At 42.0% G+C, this 22,083-nt stretch overlaps 1 protein-coding gene across 1 annotated transcript in view; it reads left to right on the top strand.

Annotated features, from left to right (window-relative positions):
* Nucleotides 1–22,083, top strand: part of DPP10 (dipeptidyl-peptidase 10 (inactive)) — a 240,468-nt gene that overhangs the window by 146,490 nt on the left and 71,895 nt on the right. The window contains exons 6-11 of the mRNA XM_015423766.1: nucleotides 2,268–2,388; nucleotides 3,507–3,661; nucleotides 9,665–9,762; nucleotides 14,436–14,559; nucleotides 17,277–17,315; nucleotides 20,554–20,661. Of these exons, the coding sequence (XP_015279252.1) occupies nucleotides 2,268–2,388; nucleotides 3,507–3,661; nucleotides 9,665–9,762; nucleotides 14,436–14,559; nucleotides 17,277–17,315; nucleotides 20,554–20,661 (645 nt within the window). The remainder of the gene's footprint in view (nucleotides 1–2,267; nucleotides 2,389–3,506; nucleotides 3,662–9,664; nucleotides 9,763–14,435; nucleotides 14,560–17,276; nucleotides 17,316–20,553; nucleotides 20,662–22,083) is intronic.

Here is a 22,083-nt window from a genome sequence, read left to right as displayed (position 1 = left end):
TAACCTATTGCATTGGAAATGGTGGGTTAGTAATAGTGGACTCATTGGGCATCATATTAATAGTGGTTTCTTATGAATGGCTGCTGGTGGTGGTAGTAGTAGTAGTGAGATTGTACTCAAGGAACTGCTCTGTTCATGTAACAGATATCTCCTGGCTCCTCCCATCTTCTAAATTCCTGGGGGAAAATCCTGCTCCCTGAGGATCAGGCCATCCCTGGAAACAGTGTAAGATGCAATGCCGGAGAATGAAATTTTAGTGGGAAATATATAGAACTAGGAATAAGGCTTGTTGTGGAAATAAATACAACGAGCTCTAGAAAGTGCCCCGGCCTTGGGCACTCAGCATCAATTTGCTGTGGCGACCTCAGCAGGTATAATGAAACAGAGTCCACTGTTTTCTCCAGGGGAACTGATCTCTGCCATCTGAAGAGCAGTTGTAATTCTGAGTGATCTCCAGCCCTCACCTGGAGATTGGCAACAATGGTTCCCCAGGAGGAAATGGCTGCTTTGAAGTCTACAGCAGTATAGCTGTCCTGAGGTTCCACCCCTTCTCAAACCCCACCCCCTCCAGGCTCCACCCCTCAAGTCTCCAGGAATTTCCTAACCTGTAGTTGGAAACCCTATCTCCTTCCCAGCCAACCATCAACCTACCTTTATCTCCATCTCCCCCACCACCACCGCTGCCTCTACCTGGGAAAAGCACAGTCTTTCTCTGCAGTGGAGACCCAAGCAGGAGGGAAGCAACCTCAGCAGGGTATAATGATACAGAGTCCACCCTGCAAAGCAGCCATTTTCTCCAAGGGAACTGATCTCTGCCATCCGGAGAACAGTTTTAATTCTGAATATCTCCAGCCCTCACCTGGAGATTGGCAGCAATGGTTCCCCAGGAAAAAATAACTGTTTTGGAGAGTGGACTCTATGGCATTCTATTCAGATGAGGCCTCTCCCCTCCCCAAACTCTGGCTTCTATAGACTCTACCACAAAATATCCAGGAATTTCTCAACCTGGAGCTGGCAACTCTAGTCAAGACTGGCCCCAATGAGTTCCCCAGAAAGGCCAAAGTAGGCCTGGAAAGGGCATCCTGCATTTGCCTTTTTACTGACAGAACCAGGCTTGTTTGTCTAGCAACAGCCACTGAAAGGAAAGTTAGCCCCACAGTAGGAGGATAAGAGAATGGTTTGAGAATGGTGCCTCACCTCAATAGCCAGCCAGCCACAGAGGAGCCAAGCAGGAGAAACATTTTCATCAGGAGAGACAGCCATTTTGGCAGTTTATTCTGACAGGGAAGAATGGCCAGGCTGGCAATGGGAGGAGGAGAGGAGCAGATCCAGCACCCAGCCAATGGCACACAAGTACTCTTGAGTGGTGATTGACGGGCCAGTGGCTGATGGAGCGCACAGCATAGCCAGTGGGAGAGCTGGGAAGTCCCAATACATTGGGCTTTTATATATATCAGATTCATGAATACTCCATCAGACACGCTGAAATGCCTTCTTTTCATAAAAAGGCATGTTTGGGTCAACCCACTGTTAGCAGTAGTAGCAGCAGCTATAGCAGTATTCTTTCTATAAGAGTCCTTTAAACAACTGCATGTATGTACAGGCATTGTGTCAGAGGGAAAGTTGTGGGTTGCAGTAAGAGAAAGTATAAGTTAAATTATGCCATTTAGCACACACAGTTTGGAACAGAGCAAAGAAATTAAAAAGTGCAAGGTCTAGCACAACTGACCGTGCATTTTCTGGACACTAACAAACTGCAAGTATATAACAGTAGCATTCGCTCTATGGAGGAATTATGTTGAAACTATGAAAGTGTTTGCAGGAAGCCTGGCAACTCTGTGTACCTCATGTTAGCGGCCATGGCTCAGTGGCAGAGAATATGCTCAGCATGCAGAAGGTTCCATATTCAATCTCTGGTATCTTCAGTTAATAGAATCAGTCAGGTGATGTGAAAGACCTCCACCTAAGATTCTGGAGACCCGCTGCCGGTCTGAGTAGACAATAACCTTGATGGACCAACCATGTGATTTGATATAAGGTAGTTTCATGCGTTCATGTGTGCATTTTGACTTTCTTGCTTTCCATTTAATGTGCGATCCAAAATGCACATCACAAATAGAAATCAGGTCAGGCATGGAAGCTCGGTGAAAAGCTATGAAAATTGATCCTTTACGCCAGCCTTAAATCGCAGGAAGTGTATTTCTGTCAGTGACATGAAAATATTCATTGGTATCTGCCCAAACCTTTATATCTCTTACCTAATTTAGATTTATATATTTGAAAATAACATCTATTACCAGCCTGATGTAAAAAGCAGTTCATTGCGACTGACATCCTCTGGAAAAGAAGGAATTATTTTTAATGGAATTGCGGACTGGTTATATGAAGGTAAGCTGTACAGATACAACTTCATTATGAACACAGGGAACATACCCTTGTATAAATTCCCCAAGAGAAATCTATTTATTCCAGAACAATGCAGCTGATGATTGTTTTAGGCTTTTTCCCTGCAAAATTGTCTGCATTTATAAGAAAGGCATGACTGTACATAGTACTAAGAAAGTTTACGGGAGCAATCATTTGTACGGTGAAATCACGTTTATTTCCTTTTTTCAATAGCAAACAACTGGATTGGGAAAGTAAGATAAAAGAAATGCAACCGTAGGTTTGTATCAAAACTTTCTGTTCCACTAATGGTAGAATTTTTGCCCATTGCAAGAAGCCTTTTGCCAATATAAGGAGCCTGTGGGAGAGGCATTTTCTTCAAGGAGAAGGCTCCTTGCATCAAAAGAGCATTCTACTGTTATCAGAGCAGAAAATTTGGATCTAACCCATAACATTTGGAAATGGGCTTGAATGATTCCATCCATTTTTTCAGTCATTTATGTGCAATAATACATAAATATACCCACATTACAAAAATGCCACCACTATTAATTTTTATAGAATATTATATGTAACAGCTATCCTGGACATAAAAATTAGAGGTACAAAATCATAAGGGCATTAATACTGCTAGTCTTCTGTGGCTATGGAGACAATGCCATCCATGTTACTTGTTCCCCAGTACAGATTCATATAGGGCAATGGATAGAACATCCTGGCTGTCATGTTTCATTCTTTCATGCCATTTCTCACCACTTATTCTCTGAGCATATGAAATGAGAAATAGCCATGTCTAGCAAACAGATGCCAGCACCACACACACAAAAATCTGGTTCCTTCCCAATCTTTTAATATTGATATTTAGACACATAACAACAAGTAAGCTTTCAATTCTTCCACCATTCTTATGGCTCTGGTATTAAATGTAGTAGGTTTTGTTTGGTGGTGCTTTATTTCCCTTTATTTTTAGCACTGTATTCACTTTTCTATGAGAAGCAAACATCTGTACCAAGTGACCTTCAGCAGGTTTTTTCAAACATCCCCAGACTAACTGTGGAAGGACTGAAGAAATGCCATATTTTTGTGGTTCCATGTGTTTTAAGAACATTTTTTTCCCCCAGAGGAGCTGCTTCATTCTCATATTACTCATTGGTGGTCACCTGATGGAGAAAGACTTGCCTTTCTAATGATAAATGACACATTGGTACCAAACATGTTTATTCCTCGATTTACTGGGAGTCTGTATCCAAAAGGGAAGCAGTACCCCTATCCAAAGGTAAGGAATCATTAAATACAGTTTTCATGGTGTACCAGTTGTTTATATTCAGTGTAACCAAAACCAATTTTTAACAATTCTTTTTGGCATCACTTCTACAGAAAATAATATTTAGAAATCTGGTTCTCTCAAATAGTTGTGGAGAGGTTGGGACAGTGTGACAAACAGACCCAAATCTGCCCCATTTTCCATATCTGCCATTCCACTTTATATGCTGGTGGTTTGGAGAGAAAGTCAACAATGGCCAATCAGGGCCCTCAGAAACCTTTGGGAGGAAAAAGGAGAGGAGGAGGAGCAGAGGGAAAAAAATCTGTTTAACTGATATTTGAGCCAGATAAGACTTAGAGGTCCCTTGGGTTAAGGATGTTGCTCTGTCTCCATTCACTTCAGGTGGAAGTGGGCTACTTAGTGTGGTGGCCTGGTGTTGCATGCACTGGATTATGGCTCTCATACTTAGTCGTTCACGGTTATTTGGAAGCCACAGGGCAAACAGATGTCTGTGGATTTAAAAAGGCTCTAGTGAAGAATCTGAAAGATAAGGAAACCTGCGGAAGGCAGTAATAGCTTTTTAAGTAACAGCCTAAGTAGTCTGGCAGTTACTGGCATTTTCTCCACTCTGACACAGTATATATACTTTCTATTAAAGAAATTGTATAGCTATATATCTATCTCTCAATAGGTTGCATAGGTATAAAGTTGGTCCTGAACATTCCCAGGCCCCTGCCACACGCAGGGGAAAAGGCGCTTGAAGGTGCGGCTTTTAAAAGCCGCGCCAATGTTGACACGGCGCGGCGGGATCTCACGGATCCCCCGGCCGCGCCGCTGTTTCTCCCCGGCGCGATCAAACGCCGGGGAGAAAACACGTCCCGAACGGGAGCCGGCTGAACTGCGCATGCCCGAGCATGTGCAGTTCGGCTCCGGGCCGGGGTTGAGCCGGCGCAAGGAAGTGCCGGCGATCAAACGCCCGGCTTGAAGCGCGCCAAGGAGTTGAACCACCAAGGTAGGTGGTTCAGTTTGGGGCGGATTTGGGCGGATTTGGGGCAGTTCGGGCACGGAAGCAGGACGCTTCCCAGATGTTGTGGTGTGATCGCGCTGCTTTGATCCGCCCCCAAACTGGCCCGCAACTGGCCCAAATCCCCTCGTGTGGACGGGACCCCAGTTTACTTTCCCCTCACTGTATAATAAGCCTTACTCTTGTTGTGTTCAGTCTCTGTTCTTCTTCTCCTTTGTATTAAGGATGGAAAAGATTATAAGCAGGGGAGGCAGGGAAAGATGGTACCTAAAGAACACCATCACTGTTTCCCTCAGGGGTTGTTGTTATTGTTGTGTACTTGTGTACTGATGTAGCTTCCCCAGGAGGCATGGGCTGGGGTCCAGCAGGGCAGGTCACAGGCAAGGTTGCAGAGAGTAACCAAAGTCCAGTCCAAAAGTCAGGGGTTCCAGATAGCAGGTTTACCAATGTCCAGTCTAGGGTCAAGAAGTTCCAAGCAGTGAGTCCAAGTCCAGTCTAAGGTCAGGGGTTCTAGAAAAGCTGGTTGTCCCGTCCAGTTCAAGGCTGCAGAGGTCTAATAGCAGTAAGGTTGGTGGGTCAGTAGCAAAGTGTACTTATTGCATCCACAAACTGCTGCTTCTACCAGCTGAATGTATAGCCAAGCCTTAATGAGCTGAACTCTCAGCCGATTCCTTGGCAGTTGTCCTGAAACCATTTATTCGTCTCTTCACTTGGCAGCTGATGATGGGCAATGAGCCTTGCACTTCTCCTTTCTTGCAACTCTAAGTGTCTCTAACTGCGTCGGTGCTGCAAGGGTGTGGGTGAGCTAGGTGGGCTGGGAGTGGCTGCTGAAGACTTGTTCACTGCTTCAGAACTACAAGGTGTTGGCTCGGTTTCAGCTGTAGGCTGTGACTCCTGATCAGTCATCCCACCTAAGGAAGTGCTGGCATGTAAGGTGTAGTTGGTATCACACACCTGTGGCCTTTTGTAAAAAAGATAGTGAAAACAATGACAGCCTACATTGTGAATAAAAAAACTGAGTTGTTAATTAGACATCTCTGAAATGACAGGTTGCGTTTCATTCTGTCATTGTTAGAGAGCTTGTGGAAAATGGACCTTTCAGTTTTAAAATGTCATCATTCTTATATTTTCTTAAAATGTATTCAGTCAGACTTCGGAAGATCACAAATCACACAAAAGCTTTTTAAAACTAGATTTTAAAAGAGTTTTGATGGATAAGAATGTTACTGCAACTATCACAATTTAGCTCTAAATAGTAGCAAATATATATGAGAAAATTTATATACATAAAAGCTCAGTTTTATTACTATAGATCTGTTTGATATTTACTATAATTCCATTTGACAGTTATTATTACGGTATTAAGTGACATGGTATTGAGAGGTATGATTAAAGTTGTTGCTAATAATATCTGTAAAGATTCTACGATAGTCTTTCCTAAAACAGAATTCATCTCAAATATTGCTTTAGAGGGTTTTTTAAAGAAGCATATCATTATGTATTATCAAGAGAAAACAAAAAAAAGTTAAAGATGACGTATTAAATTGAATTAAACTTTGGGAGATCTGGTATCGCACATCACAAGTGCTAAGGAGAATACCAAGAAGATTGGGCTTTTAAGATTTAAGGTTTTATTTTGATCATGTCACAGACCACCAATTGTGACGAAACCAAAGGAGAGAGACAGAGGCTAATAAGTTGTTATTTCTGTTTTTTTTATATATATATATACAATACATCTATTGTACTCCTGGGGCAGGAGAGGGAGCAAATGGAAAACGGGGAACAAACTGTGTAGAAGTGCTTACTGGAATAGTTTTACTGATTACAACCATTGGAGTATTTGCATAGTATAGGGCATGGATACAGCATCAGGCAACCCACCTGGTGACTGATGGCACCCACCTTTCCTCAGCCTACCTTCTGGGTAGCAACATGGAATGGCAAGTCCTGGGATCCCACATGAATGCAAGCTGCTGCGTGGTTCCGCTGCCACCTGGGAGTGAAGCTGGCCGACAGCCCCTGACCTGGGGACATTGCCGAATAGCCCCACCTTCAAGTCCCCTTATGGGGGGGTCACCAAAATGAGAGAGGCAGGCACACAGACACAGAGCTCCTCCCCAAATGGACCCAGCCCAGTGCCCAAACTGCTCCACCCAAAGCTATATGACAGCATGAAAGCAAGAAGACAATCTGAAATAACACGGTGTCATGAATGCATGAGACTGAGAGAGGGAGTGAAGGAGAGCTGGAGCTGACTGTGTGTGGGACCAGGTGGCAGAGCCTAATATAAAGTGGAAGGGCAGAATGGAGTGAAAATTCAAGGTCCACCCCTCTGGCCTGGACCAAGTGGCCTGTGAATTGCCAGCATAGCTGCTGCCAGAGACTACCCAGGAGGCCACTGCTGCCAAGAGGAAGGGAGAGGAAACCCTCCCTCCTTTTGCCTGCTTCTGGCCCCACTATTTCAAAAGCACTCCTAGGTAAGTCCAGGGCTGTCGTTTTTTGTAAACTCTTTACTTTGAATATGTAGGGCACTCTACCGAGCCTGCCAGAATATATGTTCTTCTGCATGTAGTTCTTCTGTTCTATTCTTTCTGACCAGAAGCAATAAGGTTAAAAATACCCATCTATACCAGGGCATTTGGTTCAGTGTTGTGAAGGGGTATCTTGAGCAACCCACCCTACTCTTGCTGTGCACCCAGATCAGAGTCTTATCGGTACTTCCCTTTCCTAGCCTGTCCTTGCCTTTTTTATGTTTGTCCTGCAAGTATACCACACATATAACAGAATGGTATTTTTCTTGTCCTCACTGATCCTCTACTAGATACTTTTTAAAAAGTTGTACTAGCAGTTGTAATATAAACCCACGAACAGACTTTCCATTTCCATGTGGCATTATCTCACACTTGACTACTGTTTTTTATTTTGCTGTCAAGTGCCTCTGGTATTGGAACCAAAGTACGGACTGTCATAAACCTCACTGTTGCCCTCCCACCTTCCCACACCATGGCTGGCCAAGAGAACAGTAGGATTTGGCTGGAATTCTTTTAAACCATCTGTGATAGACTGTCAAGGGTTAATGCCTAACTGAGTCTGAGAACCTTTGAGTCACAGGCTGTTCAAATGGAGTTCTGTTGAGAAAGTCAGTTAACGAATGACAGTTGGAAACTAACAGCTGAAGAAGAGACAGTTAAACACTGACTGTGGACTGGGAAGGAGGCTAAGAGAGTGAGTGAATCAAGGAGGATCATCAGTCAAGCAAAAAAAAAGGGGAAGAGAGCTTCTAGTAAAGAGAAGTGTTCCCTGATCAGTTAAGAAGGGAAATAGCTTCTAGAAAAGAGGAGTAATTCCTAGTCTGGGTATAAAGAAGGATTTTGGAAACTTGATTGTATGTTCCTGCCTTCTAAACTTTACATGTCAGTGAAACTCAGAAACCTATGCTTGAGTGTTTAAGCAGAAACTGAAAAGAAAGCCTCTCTCCTCAAAGTTTTAAAGACTTTTTTGAATAGCAAAAACACTTACTTGTTGGCAACAAATTATCTGGTGTTCGTGTGAATACGTTATCTCCTTTTTATTATCTGTTCCCACCTCATACATCCCACACCTGATTCCACCTGACCTTTTCTCCTCCCAAGTTAAATAAAACATCTTGTTTATTTTGAACTTTCACAAGCCTCTTGTGTGCTATGTTAAAAGGATAATATAAGAAGGTGATTATGTTTTTTCACTGAGTTCCCTGAGCTGGGCCAGCATCAGTGTGTGTGTGTAATAAAGGGACTGGGTGGGAAATTCATAGACAACAAATAAGAAGAAAACAGATAAAGGGGCTGCTCAGCAAGAAAGTAGACAGAAGGGGAAATTCTGTATGTGAGAGAAGGCGAGATTGTCATTCCCTCAAAAAAAAGTATTACTGAACCCCTTAGTCTTTGGGTAGAATCTGCCACCACCAAAAGAATCCTTCCAGTCTTTCTCCCCCACCAGCTCTATTGGACACTAGGATTTTTGAGGGGGCAATATGCATAGAAGATGAAGGTGTGGGGCTGTTTTCCCTCCCTTCTCTCTCCTCCTGTCCTGTTTCACTCAGGTGGTGCACCTGGCTGATGCTGGTTTTCATGGAAAAAATGCAGGGCTACATAAGTGAGATTCTAGGTGGTCAATTCACACTCAAGATCATTAACAGAATAGATCTTTAATAACTAAGCATAAATCTCAATAAAACTCAGGTAACTGAGAACATTCAGAAAACAGATAACTAGAGCCAAAATACCAGGCAAAAGAACGAGAAGATGTGGTCCTAGCTAATTCTGCACTTGAAAATAGAAACTTCTACATTTCTTTCCCTGGAATGGGTGCTAGGGTTATTTATTTTATTGTGATTTATTATTTATTAAATAATAATAAAATAATATTTAATTAATTATCTGTCATCAACTATTGTCTCCTTCCCTCCTGGATGGGTTTTAGGATTTAATTGTCCCTCATCTCATAAACAAGCCTGTGTTATTCTAAGGCAGAATTCATCCTTCCATAACACAAACAACTATCCAGGAAAAAAAAAATTGTGGTGATCTCTGTTATTTGCAAAAGGACTCTAAAAGATGGGGCAACCAATTATTCTTGAGCTGAAAGTCATGAAGTTCTTTGGCTTATGAATAATGGAGAGTCAGTTGAGCTTAGAAGTCATATTAGTCAGTACTTTGAGGGAGAAAAGGTATAGGTTTTATATTGTGTTTACTGTATTAAATGTTTAAAGGGCTATTTTATGGACAGAGTGATCCTTGTAAGCTGTTGTCTTCCATGTTAACAATATTGTGGGCAGAAATAGAAATATTACTCTTGTTTCCTCAGCAAATAGTATAGGTCATGGCTTATGAAACCAATGAAGATGCATGATGGATAGCTATGTGACCTTGAAAGATTGATCCACATAGCTGCTATGCGTCTTCTGTATTTTTACATATGAACATAGTAGTCTTTTCTTCTTGTTAAAGGCAGGTCAAATGAATCCAACAGTAAAGCTATATGTAGTAAATCTGTATGGACCAACACATACATTGGAACTGATGCCACCTGACAGCTTTAAATCAAGGTAAGTGATCTGGAAGATCCTGATGTTTAATTTGTTATAGCTAAACTGACTGAAATATAATAGTGAATACCACAACCACCTTTGTTCCAGGATTCCAGATATCAGTGCAAACTGTTTCATTTTGCTTTGTAAATTTCAGTGGTAGTAACCACTCAAAATGACTTATATGTGCATATAGCAGGAAATAAGACCATGGCTATCAGTCTTAGTTTAAACAGGCCACATATAATCAAAGGGCGTTCAAAATAGAATTGGTCTTTGCAACAATCAGAACTACAATGCAGTACTTCATGTATATTAGTGTGTCACACCCATGGGGAACTATGAACCCTGATGCAGAGCACAACATTTCTTTTTTTAGCTGTTTTCCTAAATTAGGGTGAGGTGGATTTTTTAAAAAAAATCACTTGGCTACCCAAGATCCATTTCAACTGAACGTCATAGTTACAAGTGAGTTTGCTGTCAAAGTGTGATCTAAAATATCATGGAGAGTGGATGGTTTAAGCCACAAACCTCTTTAGGAACACTGATTTTAAATGATAATTATGCAAATTATTTTATCACATAATTCAGATATGATCCCTTATCATGATTTCAGTGGTGGTGGTGGGGAATACATGATAGGTATTTCTCCCATAGCTATTCAAATGGCAAAAAAGTTGCACATTTGCATGAACTATCTTTTCTTCTTAAATCAGTGATATCTTCAGGTTTGCTAGATATTTCATGCATTTGCTGTATTCTCTTTGAGTAGAAGATCATTTTAAAAAATCCATTCCCTTGTCAGCTCACAGGAGCTTGAAGAAGCATGTTGCACTCCTAGAAAAATCAATTTTAATTTTAATTTTACCCATGGAAGCATAAGGTCCTGGTTCCAGAAAACTGAAGCTCTACAGCAGTATAAAATAAAAACAGATTGGAAACAAATACTACCTGTGCTTGTACCTTCTTTCTCTCTCACACACACAGTTGCTGTGTCTCTGTGCTGCACGCCCCCTTAAAAACATCCACAACCTGCAATTGTGCAACTTAGTATTTCTGTCATTGTTCTTGCTCTGCGCTGCTGGGGTTTGGATGACCAAGTGTCAGCTCTGCAAGGCAAAAGACAGGAGCAAGGAAAGATGGCAGCAGCATTCTGATTAGCAAAGATACATGCCAGAGAACTAGCAGCATATCACAACTTACTTTCCTCATGGCACTGTATGTTGTGTTCCTATGATCAAACTATTAAAAGAGAAAGAGAAGAGGTGTCCATTTGCAATGTCTACATCCCCATCAGTTCAGTCATTTGGCTATTAGTTCTAAGTTAGCTAGGATGTTCAAGGCAGCTTCTAAATTCAATGTTAAAACTAACCAAAAGATACTAGAGTGTCTGCCTTGAACACAAAGCTCAAGGTGGGAAATCTTGGTTCATCCATCAGCACAGAAAGTGGCCTTGGGTGAATCACTTTCAGCCTCAATTCTCTGTTTCTAAAAGGTTAGTATTAATGACTTACCTCAAAGCTATATTTTGAGAATGACAGCAAATCATTCTGTGCTCTAAAGAGATCAAGATGTTTATGCTTAAGGGTTAATTTAGATTATGAAATATAGCTGTGCTTCCAGGAAACAACTGCATATTTCTTTGCTTTGTTCTGTTCTCTGTATCTGTTGACATCATTGAGCACATCATAGCAGTCACTAAGATATTTCTCAGATCCCAAAATTCATGAATGAGGAAGGAGAAAAGTAAATTTGTTAAATTATAATGCTAAATGCATAGGGAAGCAGCTAATGACGTCTGTTTGAGCCACCCCCAAAAAATTGCAAAAAGTAATTATTTCAAAGGATTGTCTTACCAAAGTGTTTTTAAAAGGTTGCGGTTAAAAAGGTAGAAGCTAAAATTGATGGGACAGTTAGTAACATATCTCAGAATGCCTCGTAGGTAAGGGAAAATTCAGATGTGCTGTTCCTGAATAGAATATTTCAGCCAATGGCAGGGGTATGCGCACACATACAATTGAAAACAATCCATATAGATTAGTTATGAATATGGTAGATATGTAAGTAAATATATTTTTTCATCAGCTCTGCTTTAATGTCTAATTTACCAGTTGCTAAAATGATATTAAAATGAGATCAAAGCTGCTTAACCTATGGAATCCAAAGCAGTGCCATTGGGGGGTAAAGGTTTCTCCACATTCAGTGACTTCAAAGCTGCAGCTGGTATTCCTAGAGGAGTTTAAATCTCGTTTGGAATACTGCTGAGCTGGATTGCGATAGGTGAAACCTGCCTGTCAGCTGCCATGAACAGTACACTGAGCTATGTCCTAGCTATGACAGCTTGCAGTACGGCTTCTTAGTAACAACTTCTGCATAACAATCTAACAGGGTTTGTGGGAAAAGTCAACATCTGTGTCACTGATAAAATCTCTTTGTAGGATACCCTTCTTTAGCTAAACATAGTTGAAGACAGGAAACATGTCTGTTAATACAAGATGCAAACATGAATGCACATGTGTATGTAGTACTACGAAAGCAATTATTCATGCTGCTTTGTCTGTCTGCTTCTCTTCCCACAAAATATCTGTATCATCTTAAATTGTCTCTGGCATGCTTTTGTACTTCCAGTTGTTTTCAACCTTGTTTTCCTTAGCCTGATGAAACATAGCAAGTTAGTGTCAAGACTAGGGATGTGCATTCGGCTAAATCCAAGCGGGGGGGGGGGATCCGAAAAAATCTAATTGGCACTTTCTGGCTCATTCAGCCGGATATAGATTTGTTGTTTTTGTTGTTGTTGTTGGCTATCTGAAATGGGCAAGCCCCCAAAATTCCAAAAATATTTAGGATTTTTAAGGACCACTGTATAGTCAAAGTTAAAGAACATTTAAAGGGATTGTAATCCCTTTAAACATCGTTCTGGGTGAACTCGCCACTTGGAGAAGGTGTTTAAAGGGATCGCGAGCCCTTTAAATGCCCTTGGAGTTTACACACGAATTGGAGAAAGCATTTAGTGGGACAGTGATCTCTTTAAACACCTTTTTCCCTTCCATTGAAACTAATGGAGGAAGGGGCACCTTCTTTGGGGGCCCATAGAATTGGACCCCCTGGACCAATCTTTTTGAAACTTGGGAGGGGGGTTGAGGAGAAGCCCCAGCAGTAATGCTGCAAATTTGGTGCCTCTACCTCAAAAAACATCCCCCACAAAGTTCCATATACCCCTAGATTGATTCTCCATTATACCCTATGGGGACCATTGACTATAATGGTCCCCATATGGTATATTGGCGCCAAAAAAATCATGATCTCCAAAAAATCTGAATTTGAATACCATACCAGTATTGGGGTTTGGGAAAATCAGAAAATATCAATAATTTTTGGGTTTAGTATAGCTGAAAAATACCTTCTTTTTTTTTTGCACACCCCTAGTCTTCTCTTCTATAGCTTCACACCATCTTAATGGTCTTAAAGTAGTGTGGGTCTGGACTAGGGCTGTTTCCATTATGAGGGGTGAAGAATGACAAGTTTGTTGGCGTAATGATGGATGCACAGGATAATAGTCACTATCAAAATAGTCCATTGTTTTCAAAGTTTCAACTCTTTTAAAAAGATCAACAGAAGCAACAAAGTAATCCATGACACTTGCCCCTTTATGATTTATACATGTATAATCTCCTTTGTTAGCAAACCAGATACATTCATTCAAAATCACTAGATTGTTCTTTAATAATAAGGATGCAAAATACCTGCCAGCACCATTAATTTTCCTATCTTTGGATCTTCTGTAGTTCATAATTAAATTGTCTTTTATCTGAGTTTCAAAACATTTCAGAAATAGATCTTCATTTGTTTCCCCAACCTTAGCACACCCCTGGTCAACATGAGGAACAACTCTCATGTCCATTTTGAATATGGTAACTGAATAATAATTCTTCAGTTTGGTGTAGTAGTTACGAGCGTGGACTCTAATCTGGGAGAACCAGGTTTGATTCCCCAGTCATCCACATGCAGCTGCTGACATGACCTTGTTTCAAACACAGTTATCTCGGAGCTGTTCTAGAAGGAGCAGTTCTCAAATGAGCTCTCTCAGTCCCACCTACCTCATAGGGTGTCTGTTGTGGGGAGGGGAAGGAAGGAGACTATAAGCCGCTCTGAGACTCCTTTGGGTAGTGAAGGGTGGAATATAAATCCAATATCCTCCTCTTCTTCTAATTCTTCTTCTTCATCATCATCATCATCAGTTTTGCCTGATGAATGTGGTCTCAGGATTCTGACAATCACCAATATGATGAATAGTAGAAAAATACAAAAAAAAATTCAGGAAGGTGATTTCACAGCTACAGGTGAATAATATTAACACATGGAATTCACTGCCACAGGAAGTGGTGGCGGCTAAAAGCATGGACAGCTTCAAAAGGGAATTAGATAAGCATATGGAGCAGAGGTCCATCAGTGGCTATTAGCCACAAAGTATAGATAGGGGCTCTGGGGCAAGTGATGCTCTGTCTTCTTGGTGGGAGGGCTTCTAATGTCCGGCCCCACTGGTGGACCTCCTGATGGCACCTGGTATTTCTGGCCACTGTGTGACACAAAGTGTTGGACTGGATGGGCCTTTGGCCTGATCCAACATTGGCATCTCTGATGTTCTTATGTTCTTAATATATCTGTTGTGTTTTAATGCATCTGTTTCACAGAGAATATTACATTATGATGGTGAAATGGGTCAGCAATACTAAGACAGTTGTACGGTGGTTGAATAGACCTCAGAATCTATCCATCCTGACAGTGTGTGAGACGACAACTGGTGCTTGTAGCATGGTATGCAATTTCTTTTTAAAGTTTTCCAGGGAAGCATTATACAGTATTTTATTTATATCCTGAAAGCATGGCTTGGAGTTGTATTTTGGATCCAATCCATCTAACTGTTTTTCAAATGACAGTTATTGGAAATCAGTTTGTGGTGAGGATTAATGTAGCTAAAACACCCACACCCACACATGCACACACAGATGCTCAGCTATCATGCTTTCATCCTACTTCAAAAATTGGATTGGATGATCACATAGCAGTATATGGGGAACATTCATGAGTGCTAGGCAAGCCAAAATCTACCTGTTAAACAGTGATAAAATGCTAATGTGAATCCTCTGTAGAATATTCACAACCACTCATCAAACAGAAGAAACCTCGCTATCTAGGCCTGAGGGCACTACCACCCAAGGAGACCTGTCTGGCCCACTTCACCACTCCACCCAACCAAGGGTTGGTGTTCCCTTTCATGAGTGCTAGATCAGGATGGGGAGCCTTTCTCGGGCTGACCATTGCCCCACAGGCAGGCTGATGGATGCCCCCACCCATCACCCAGTTAGCCACAGCCTGCTGTCTGGGCAGGTGCAGGGGAATGGCCAGCACTTTCATTCCCAAGCATGCCCCTGTTCCCTCACACAGACATGTTGCTTATGGCCATTCTGGCAGTTCCACACTGTGTGGGAGCCCAGCTGGACCAGGTGGTGACCATCCAGCAGTGGCTGGAGAGGGAAGTGGCCAGTGTGCAAGTACTCATTGGGGATGTGGAGTGGAACATTTGTAGGCTACTGGACGTTGTGTGGGCCTAAGAACAACAAAATAAAAGTGCAACGGGAAAAGGAATAGTGTTATTCCACTATACTGCCCCAACACATTTTGCCTATGCTTCTTCAGGGGAGTATATAAGAATACAAATAAAAACAAAGATATATCTGTTGCTTAAAAATGATTTTAAAATATAGTAAAAGACAATGCACACTGAGCATGTACAAAGTACATGAATGTATACAGAATCAAATAGATATTATAGAGGTGCAGTACACAGAAATAAAATCTTAAAACAAAATTTGTACGTAACACTCCTGAACATTCACAACATAAAAAGAACTGACCTGTATAATAGCTGTTGTAGTCCTGCCATGTGGTTGCTAGCCCATGGACCTCAAGGGCATAAGAGGGCATCTGTCCCAGTTAGGCATGGCCATGGGCAGGCTTTCAAATCATTTTCAGACCTAAAGGGGTCCACAGGGAATGGTTGCTGGCATTCCCACAAGGGTGGCCATGAAGCCTGGCCATTGTTCCCTTGAGACTCCCCCACTTCCCCTTGGAAATGAGTCTGTGTTCAAGCATTCCAGTAAATTTTATTGTTAGATCATGCTTGTGTATTCCTTTTATTCATGTCATGGGCTCAAATGCCCAAGGGTTGGGTGGTGGGACCTCAGGAAGGGGGCCCTGTGCCAGTCTGGCCATTACTATGGATGGTTCCAGACCAGCAGCACATGGACAGATTGGTTAATGGGTACTGCCTGAGGAAGGAACGCACCTGCATTGGTGTGACCATGGGGAGGTGCACCAGTCACAGGGTCCCTGGGCTGTACCCACACCCCAGGCAGGTGGGTGCCTGCAGGCTAAAACAGTGTGAGTGCTTGGGGGTGGGGTTAGGGAGTGTCAGGGGTTGGGGAAGTAAGGCGGATGGGCAGCTACAGGGCCATTCAAGTCACCATCTGGATGGCCATCTTCCCTTGGGTATGGAGTCTCAGGCATATGGGAGTTGGTAGTACCGCTGGGTGGGCTCTGCTGAGGCTGTGTCATTGCTGCGCTGCCACTTGGTAGTGGATCTGGGATGCTTTGCCAACATGTCTCTGGGTTGCTCTGGGTTGCACAGAGTAGTGATTGTTTGGCTTCTTATGCATTCCCCCCCTCACCGAAAAAAGGGGTATGCTGTTTTGCTAGTTGGAAGAGAAATATATGTGAAGCATACGTGTTAACTTCTGAATCAATTTACTTGTTCGTCATGTTGCTAAAGCAGATTTTTCTAATAAGGTAAGTTTGAATACACTATGCTTTTTTCTTCGTAATAAATAGAAGTCATGGGAGGGGTCAGTGCAATGCTCTACCAGGAATCACTACTTAGGCTAAATAGACAGGAACAGCATGAGGTGCTGCTGGTTTGTTTCGTTGCATACATCACTGTAGCGTATTTAAGATCTACTTTTCTTACGCACCTTCCAGTAGCCTCTTCAGTGAATAGAACAGCAGCAGGGTCTTCTGCTGTGCCACAGATCGCGCTAATGACTTAACATATTTTTAAATAGGTCGATGTGGGAAGGCACTGCTTTACAAAGTTGATAACAATTAAGGACACACTCTCCAGTATGTGTTTGCTTTCGCTGTGCTGACATTAAAAAGCTAACAATTAGAAACCAAGTTTGCAACAGTTGTTGCGTTTTTAAATTGTAATGCTGGCTATTTGCCAGATAGCATTGAATGACCTAAACGTTTGCAACTTCTGGATGATAACACAAGGCCAAACATGTTTTTAAAGCTGATTTTCTGGATGATATGATAGCTGGTAAAAGGTGTTATGTGGCCTGTGTGCTAGGACTTTCAGTAGGTAATCTGCTTTTGTTTGTGTTCAGTAACAGATGAAAGAATGGATTTATGTGACTTTAGGTGAGCACTACATTTGTATGCACTTCATAACTGGATTTTTTTGTGTGTTTTTTTAGAAATATGACTTTGCATCTGAAATATGGCTTTCAAAGCAGGTACTTTAATCCATTGATCATTTTTCTTAGCAGAATGCAGTCAGAGCTTCATATATTTATAGGAAACTATTTTATAAATTAATCTATTTAAGAATTCAATGTAAATCTAAAGATAGGAAATGTTTTTAACACATCTGAATAATGTAAGAAATCTGAAACACCAAAAAATGTGATGCTGCACTAGAGTTTTAAGGGCACCTGAACTGGCATTTTAGACAGGTATACTGAAATAGAACATATATTCTACTGTATTTAATATGCATTCAACTGTCTGATCCAAAAAGCTTTTAGTGCAAGACTGTATATGAAGTCTTCACATATACAGTGTTAAAGAATAACGCTCCACCAAATGGCCTCATTCTCAATGCAGCAAGCCAAAAAGACTGAAGTCATCTGCTATCAGGTGATGAAATACTGAAAACAGCTATGACAGATGTTGATGGTAGGCAAAATTGTATCTAGGAAAGTCAACTATTGTCTATATGCAACAATACGTTTGTTAATATGTAAGATTCCACAAGAGTTTGTTGTTTTTATAGCGGTCACTGCTTTTCTCTTTTTTATTTCTGGCTTGATTCGAAAATCAAACATTCTGAATCTAGCAGAAGCACCACATTTTGGGGGACAGAAGGAACAAATAATTGATTAATGCTTTAACATTTCATATATTGAAAGATAAAGTAGCCTTAATATCATAGTAACATTCTCACACATCATATATCTAATTCTAAACAGGGCCGTAGAGTTGGGATCCATAGACCCACAAAATGGAGCTGAGGCACATAAAGAGGATTTCTTTACAAACTTGAAGCGGTCCCAGGTTTGCAGAAAAATCTGAAATCTAAAATTTATATACATACATTGGGGTTAACACTCCCCAGAATAATAGAAACAACATCCTTAACATTAAGAAACAGTGAGCTGTGCATAAGTCCACTGGCAACCACTAAAGCCTCAGTACCCACACCACCAGGTCAGGCCCAGTGATGGCAGCCACTATGCAACTGGGTCCAGCCTGGTTGTGGCACTCTCTGTGAAGGGGTGGCCTTGCCTGGTGGTGGCAGGCACCATGTAACAGGGCCTGGCCTGGCCTGGCCGAGACGATGTAACTGGGCCCCTCTCAGTGGTAGCCACCACACAACTTGGCCGAGCCCAGTGGTAGTGGCTACCATACAACTGAACAGGGCTTTTTTTGTAGAAAAAGCCCAGCAGGAACTCATTAGCATAACAGGCCACACCCAACAGCAGAAACTCATTAGCATAGTAGGCCACACCCTGACATCACAGCATATTAGCATATTAGGCCACACCCCCGTGTCACCAGAAGTGTTGTCATCCAGCCACACCCACCTTTTGCTTCTTATTCTGTTTACCTTGTTTGTTGTCAAAACCCAGGGCTTTTTTTATAGCAGGAATTCCTTTGCATGTTAGACCACACACCCCAAATGTAGCCAATCCTAATGAGTTTCTGCTGTTGGGTGTGGCCTATTATGCTAATGAGTTCCTGCTGGGCGTGGCCAACTCAGGAGCCAGCCGGAACTCCGTTCCTGTGCATTCCTGCCCAAAAATAGCCCTGCAACTGAACCACATCTTTCATGGAAAGAGGCTGCCAGGGGGAGGGAAGAAGGGAAATCTGAACACAGCATAGCAGATAAAGTCGGATCCTACTATGTAATTTTGCATCTTTTAACGTTTCATGTTAATACTTATGTTTTACTTTGTTCTGGGGTTGGTTTCTTTTTTAGATTTTGGGTTGGTTCTACAACCCAAATACTCTTTCATTGTTTATCAAATGTCCCATCCTGTTGATTGTATTGACTCACTCTGTGCTATCTGCTTTGAGTCCCAGTGAGAAAGGCAAACTATAAATAATGGAAACAAACAAACAAACAAACAAATATTGGCAGGATGGCTGGTGGGTGGGAAGGAAAGAAGGAAGCAAGGAAAGTGAGAGGCTATGAGAACCGTCAGGGAAGGGAAAGTGGAAATAGTGTGGGAGGGGGTGTACGGGAAAATGAGATGCCCTCCACAAGTCGTCGTGGATTCCCCATTTGTCATATTTAAACCTACACATTTTGATAATATGAGCCATGAGAAAAAGGCCCTGCAGATGTGGGTCTTCCCTGCCTTCTCCTTTCCTCAGCAGACCATTGTGACCACCAAAAAGCTGATGCTTAGGTCAGTGGAGCCATAGGTCAGTGGAGCATCATGAATAAAATGCTACTGGGTGTGGTGGGGCTGCTTTAAATAGAAGGAATTGGGCAAAAGGACCCCTTCCTTCCTTCTACCTGTGGGTTCTTTTATGCCAGCAGTAAGTTCATTGGCAGATGAGGATGGATGGTGTGATTTGTTTCTTCTGATTGCTTCTCTTCACTGCAAGTCCATATTCCCCAGTACATTTTGTCTACAGGGCTCTCCTGATCCCTAGTATTATCTTTTTGGAGGTCACAAATGGTGCTGCTGGCAGAAGGAAAAGGCAAGAGACTCTCATGGTTCATAGGATCCAGACTTTTGCTGTTAAATGTTTCTATTCCAGACTGTATTGGCCAACTAAAGTACAGCAAAATATGCTTCTAGCACAAGAAAACCGAGAATTAAGTTCTGTGGAAGAACTGGTAATTCACAATAACCAGCTATTACATTGCAGTCATTACGTACATATGCAGCCAATGTTTGATATATTAAAGAAAACAATGGTAGTGTAATATAATATAGTTGTAGCTATTGTTAGGTTGTACAAAATTGCACTGTAATTGGCAATTTAGTACAAACTAACATTCTCTATAAAACTGAACTAAATTCAAAGCAGATTTAAAAGAGGCTTAGAAGTAAGGCATGATATGATGTAGAAAGTTCTGGCTGCAGAGCTTCCAGCAAAATGCAAGTAATGCAGCATGGTCAAGACTGGAATTGACTTCAGTGGTTGGCTCAATACAGCCACTGTTTTTGGTGCTTCCAATCTTAATGAAAAAATGTTAGAAACTGCTTTTTAAATACGTAAAAGTAAATTTCATAATACTCCTTTTAAAGTGTGCTAAGTAAGGCAGCTGCTTGGGGAAAGGTTTATGGTAGGATAATTCTGTCATAGATATATTTAATAATTATAATTTCACCATTTCCCCCACAAAATATTATTTGTTTTTGTTTATTTCTACATTTCACTGTTGTAGCAATGCTAGCATATGCAGGTCAATTTTAACAGAAAATTTCATTGTAATGTTCTGTTTCATTGTTGTAGAATGAGGAGCCAGTTTTCTCCAAAAATGGCAGTGAATTCTTTATGACAGTTCCTGTTAAGCAAGGTGGCCGTGGAGAATTCCATCATATTGCTATGTTTAATGTTCAGGTAAGTTTGTAGCTGGTCCATATGAACTGAAGGAGACTGCAGAAATGATCTTCCCCATCTCCTTTGCAACCTACCCTGCCACTGACATGGCAAAACTGCAAGAGAGTCGGGAAGAAAGAATCACGACTTGCCCCTCCTGTGACACAAATGCAGAAGGCAGTGCAGCTGCAGGCAGACCAGCAGCTAGGCAGAGCGAGAGGCAGGGGCGTAGACTTTCCAATTTCTAGGGCGGGGGGCTGGGGCTGGGCCAGAGGCATTGCTATGCTGGGTCCTTAAAAGAACCGAGGCCCAGTGACATCATAGGGAGGAACCAGTGACATCACAAGTCATTGTCACTATCTCTAAGGCGGAGCCGTGTGGGATTTAGGAAGGGGCTCCCCAAAAATTTAGGCGGGGGCTGGGAACCCATGGGAACTCCCTTAGCCATGCCCCTAGGCTGGGCTAAACCCAGGAAAAGGTGTGAGTTGGCCAGTGGTTGTAGTGGTATCTCAGTGGTCTCCTGCTGTGTCCTTTTTTAAAATTCAGTTTTAGAATAGTCACTTTAAGATCTGCAAGTATACATACCACCAGCCTGATACCCGTGCTTCGCTAGAGTATTTAAGTTCCGTAAATACAGATATAATACTGATGATGTGAAGTTTGAAATGTAACATTTGTTGTAGGAGAAGATTGTATGTAAAAAATGAAGCGAGACATACATCCTTGTGTTTTTTCCCTCTACTGAAGGACCTCTCTGTAGACCACATTGGTGGTTATGCCCTCAAGTGCTAGGATCACCAGGCTGCTTGGTGAGCTCACTCTGGAGCAGGCCACATTAAGAAGCAGGCGTCTGTTAAGTCAACTCCTGAGGTTTTACCTCAGAACTCTGAGCTACACAGTTGACCAATGGGGGGGGAGAGCAGCAACCTGCCTGGCACATGGAAAACAATTGGGGGAACACATTTTGCCCCTTTTTTACTCCCTTAGGGGTCATGTTTCTCAGAAACCTCTTTGTGTGGGGAGGGTTGACGTCATGGAGGGAATGCATTCCCCTTATGTTGGGTTTCTTGGTGCAGGGGTTTGGCCTGGGCATTGAATTAGGGGGGAGGGCATACTCCCCCCCCTTTTTTTTTTTTTACAAAATTGCCTCTCATTTATGTTACATTTAAGAAGTGGGACATAACTACGTATTCAAAACACCATCTGAGCAATCAGATATTAAACAAGTTCATATGAAACAATTTTCTAGAACCCACATTGTGAGAAGTTAAATAACCTAATAAAGGAAACCAGTTTTCTACAAATTTGGGGTATATTTCCATTGCGGGTGGGAGTGTGGCTAAGCTGGGCCAGCAGCACCGCTAAGGTGATCCTGCTGGGGCGGTGTCCCTGATGGATTAAAGTGCTTTGGTCCTGCTCCTACACCTGACAGACACCCGCCTG

The sequence above is a fragment of the Gekko japonicus genome, unplaced genomic scaffold (genome assembly GCF_001447785.1).
Source record: "Gekko japonicus isolate JY-2015 unplaced genomic scaffold, Gekko_japonicus_V1.1 scaffold2080, whole genome shotgun sequence".
Classification (NCBI taxonomy): Eukaryota; Metazoa; Chordata; class Lepidosauria; order Squamata; family Gekkonidae; genus Gekko; species Gekko japonicus.
This window is presented reverse-complemented; position numbering and strand designations above follow the sequence as displayed.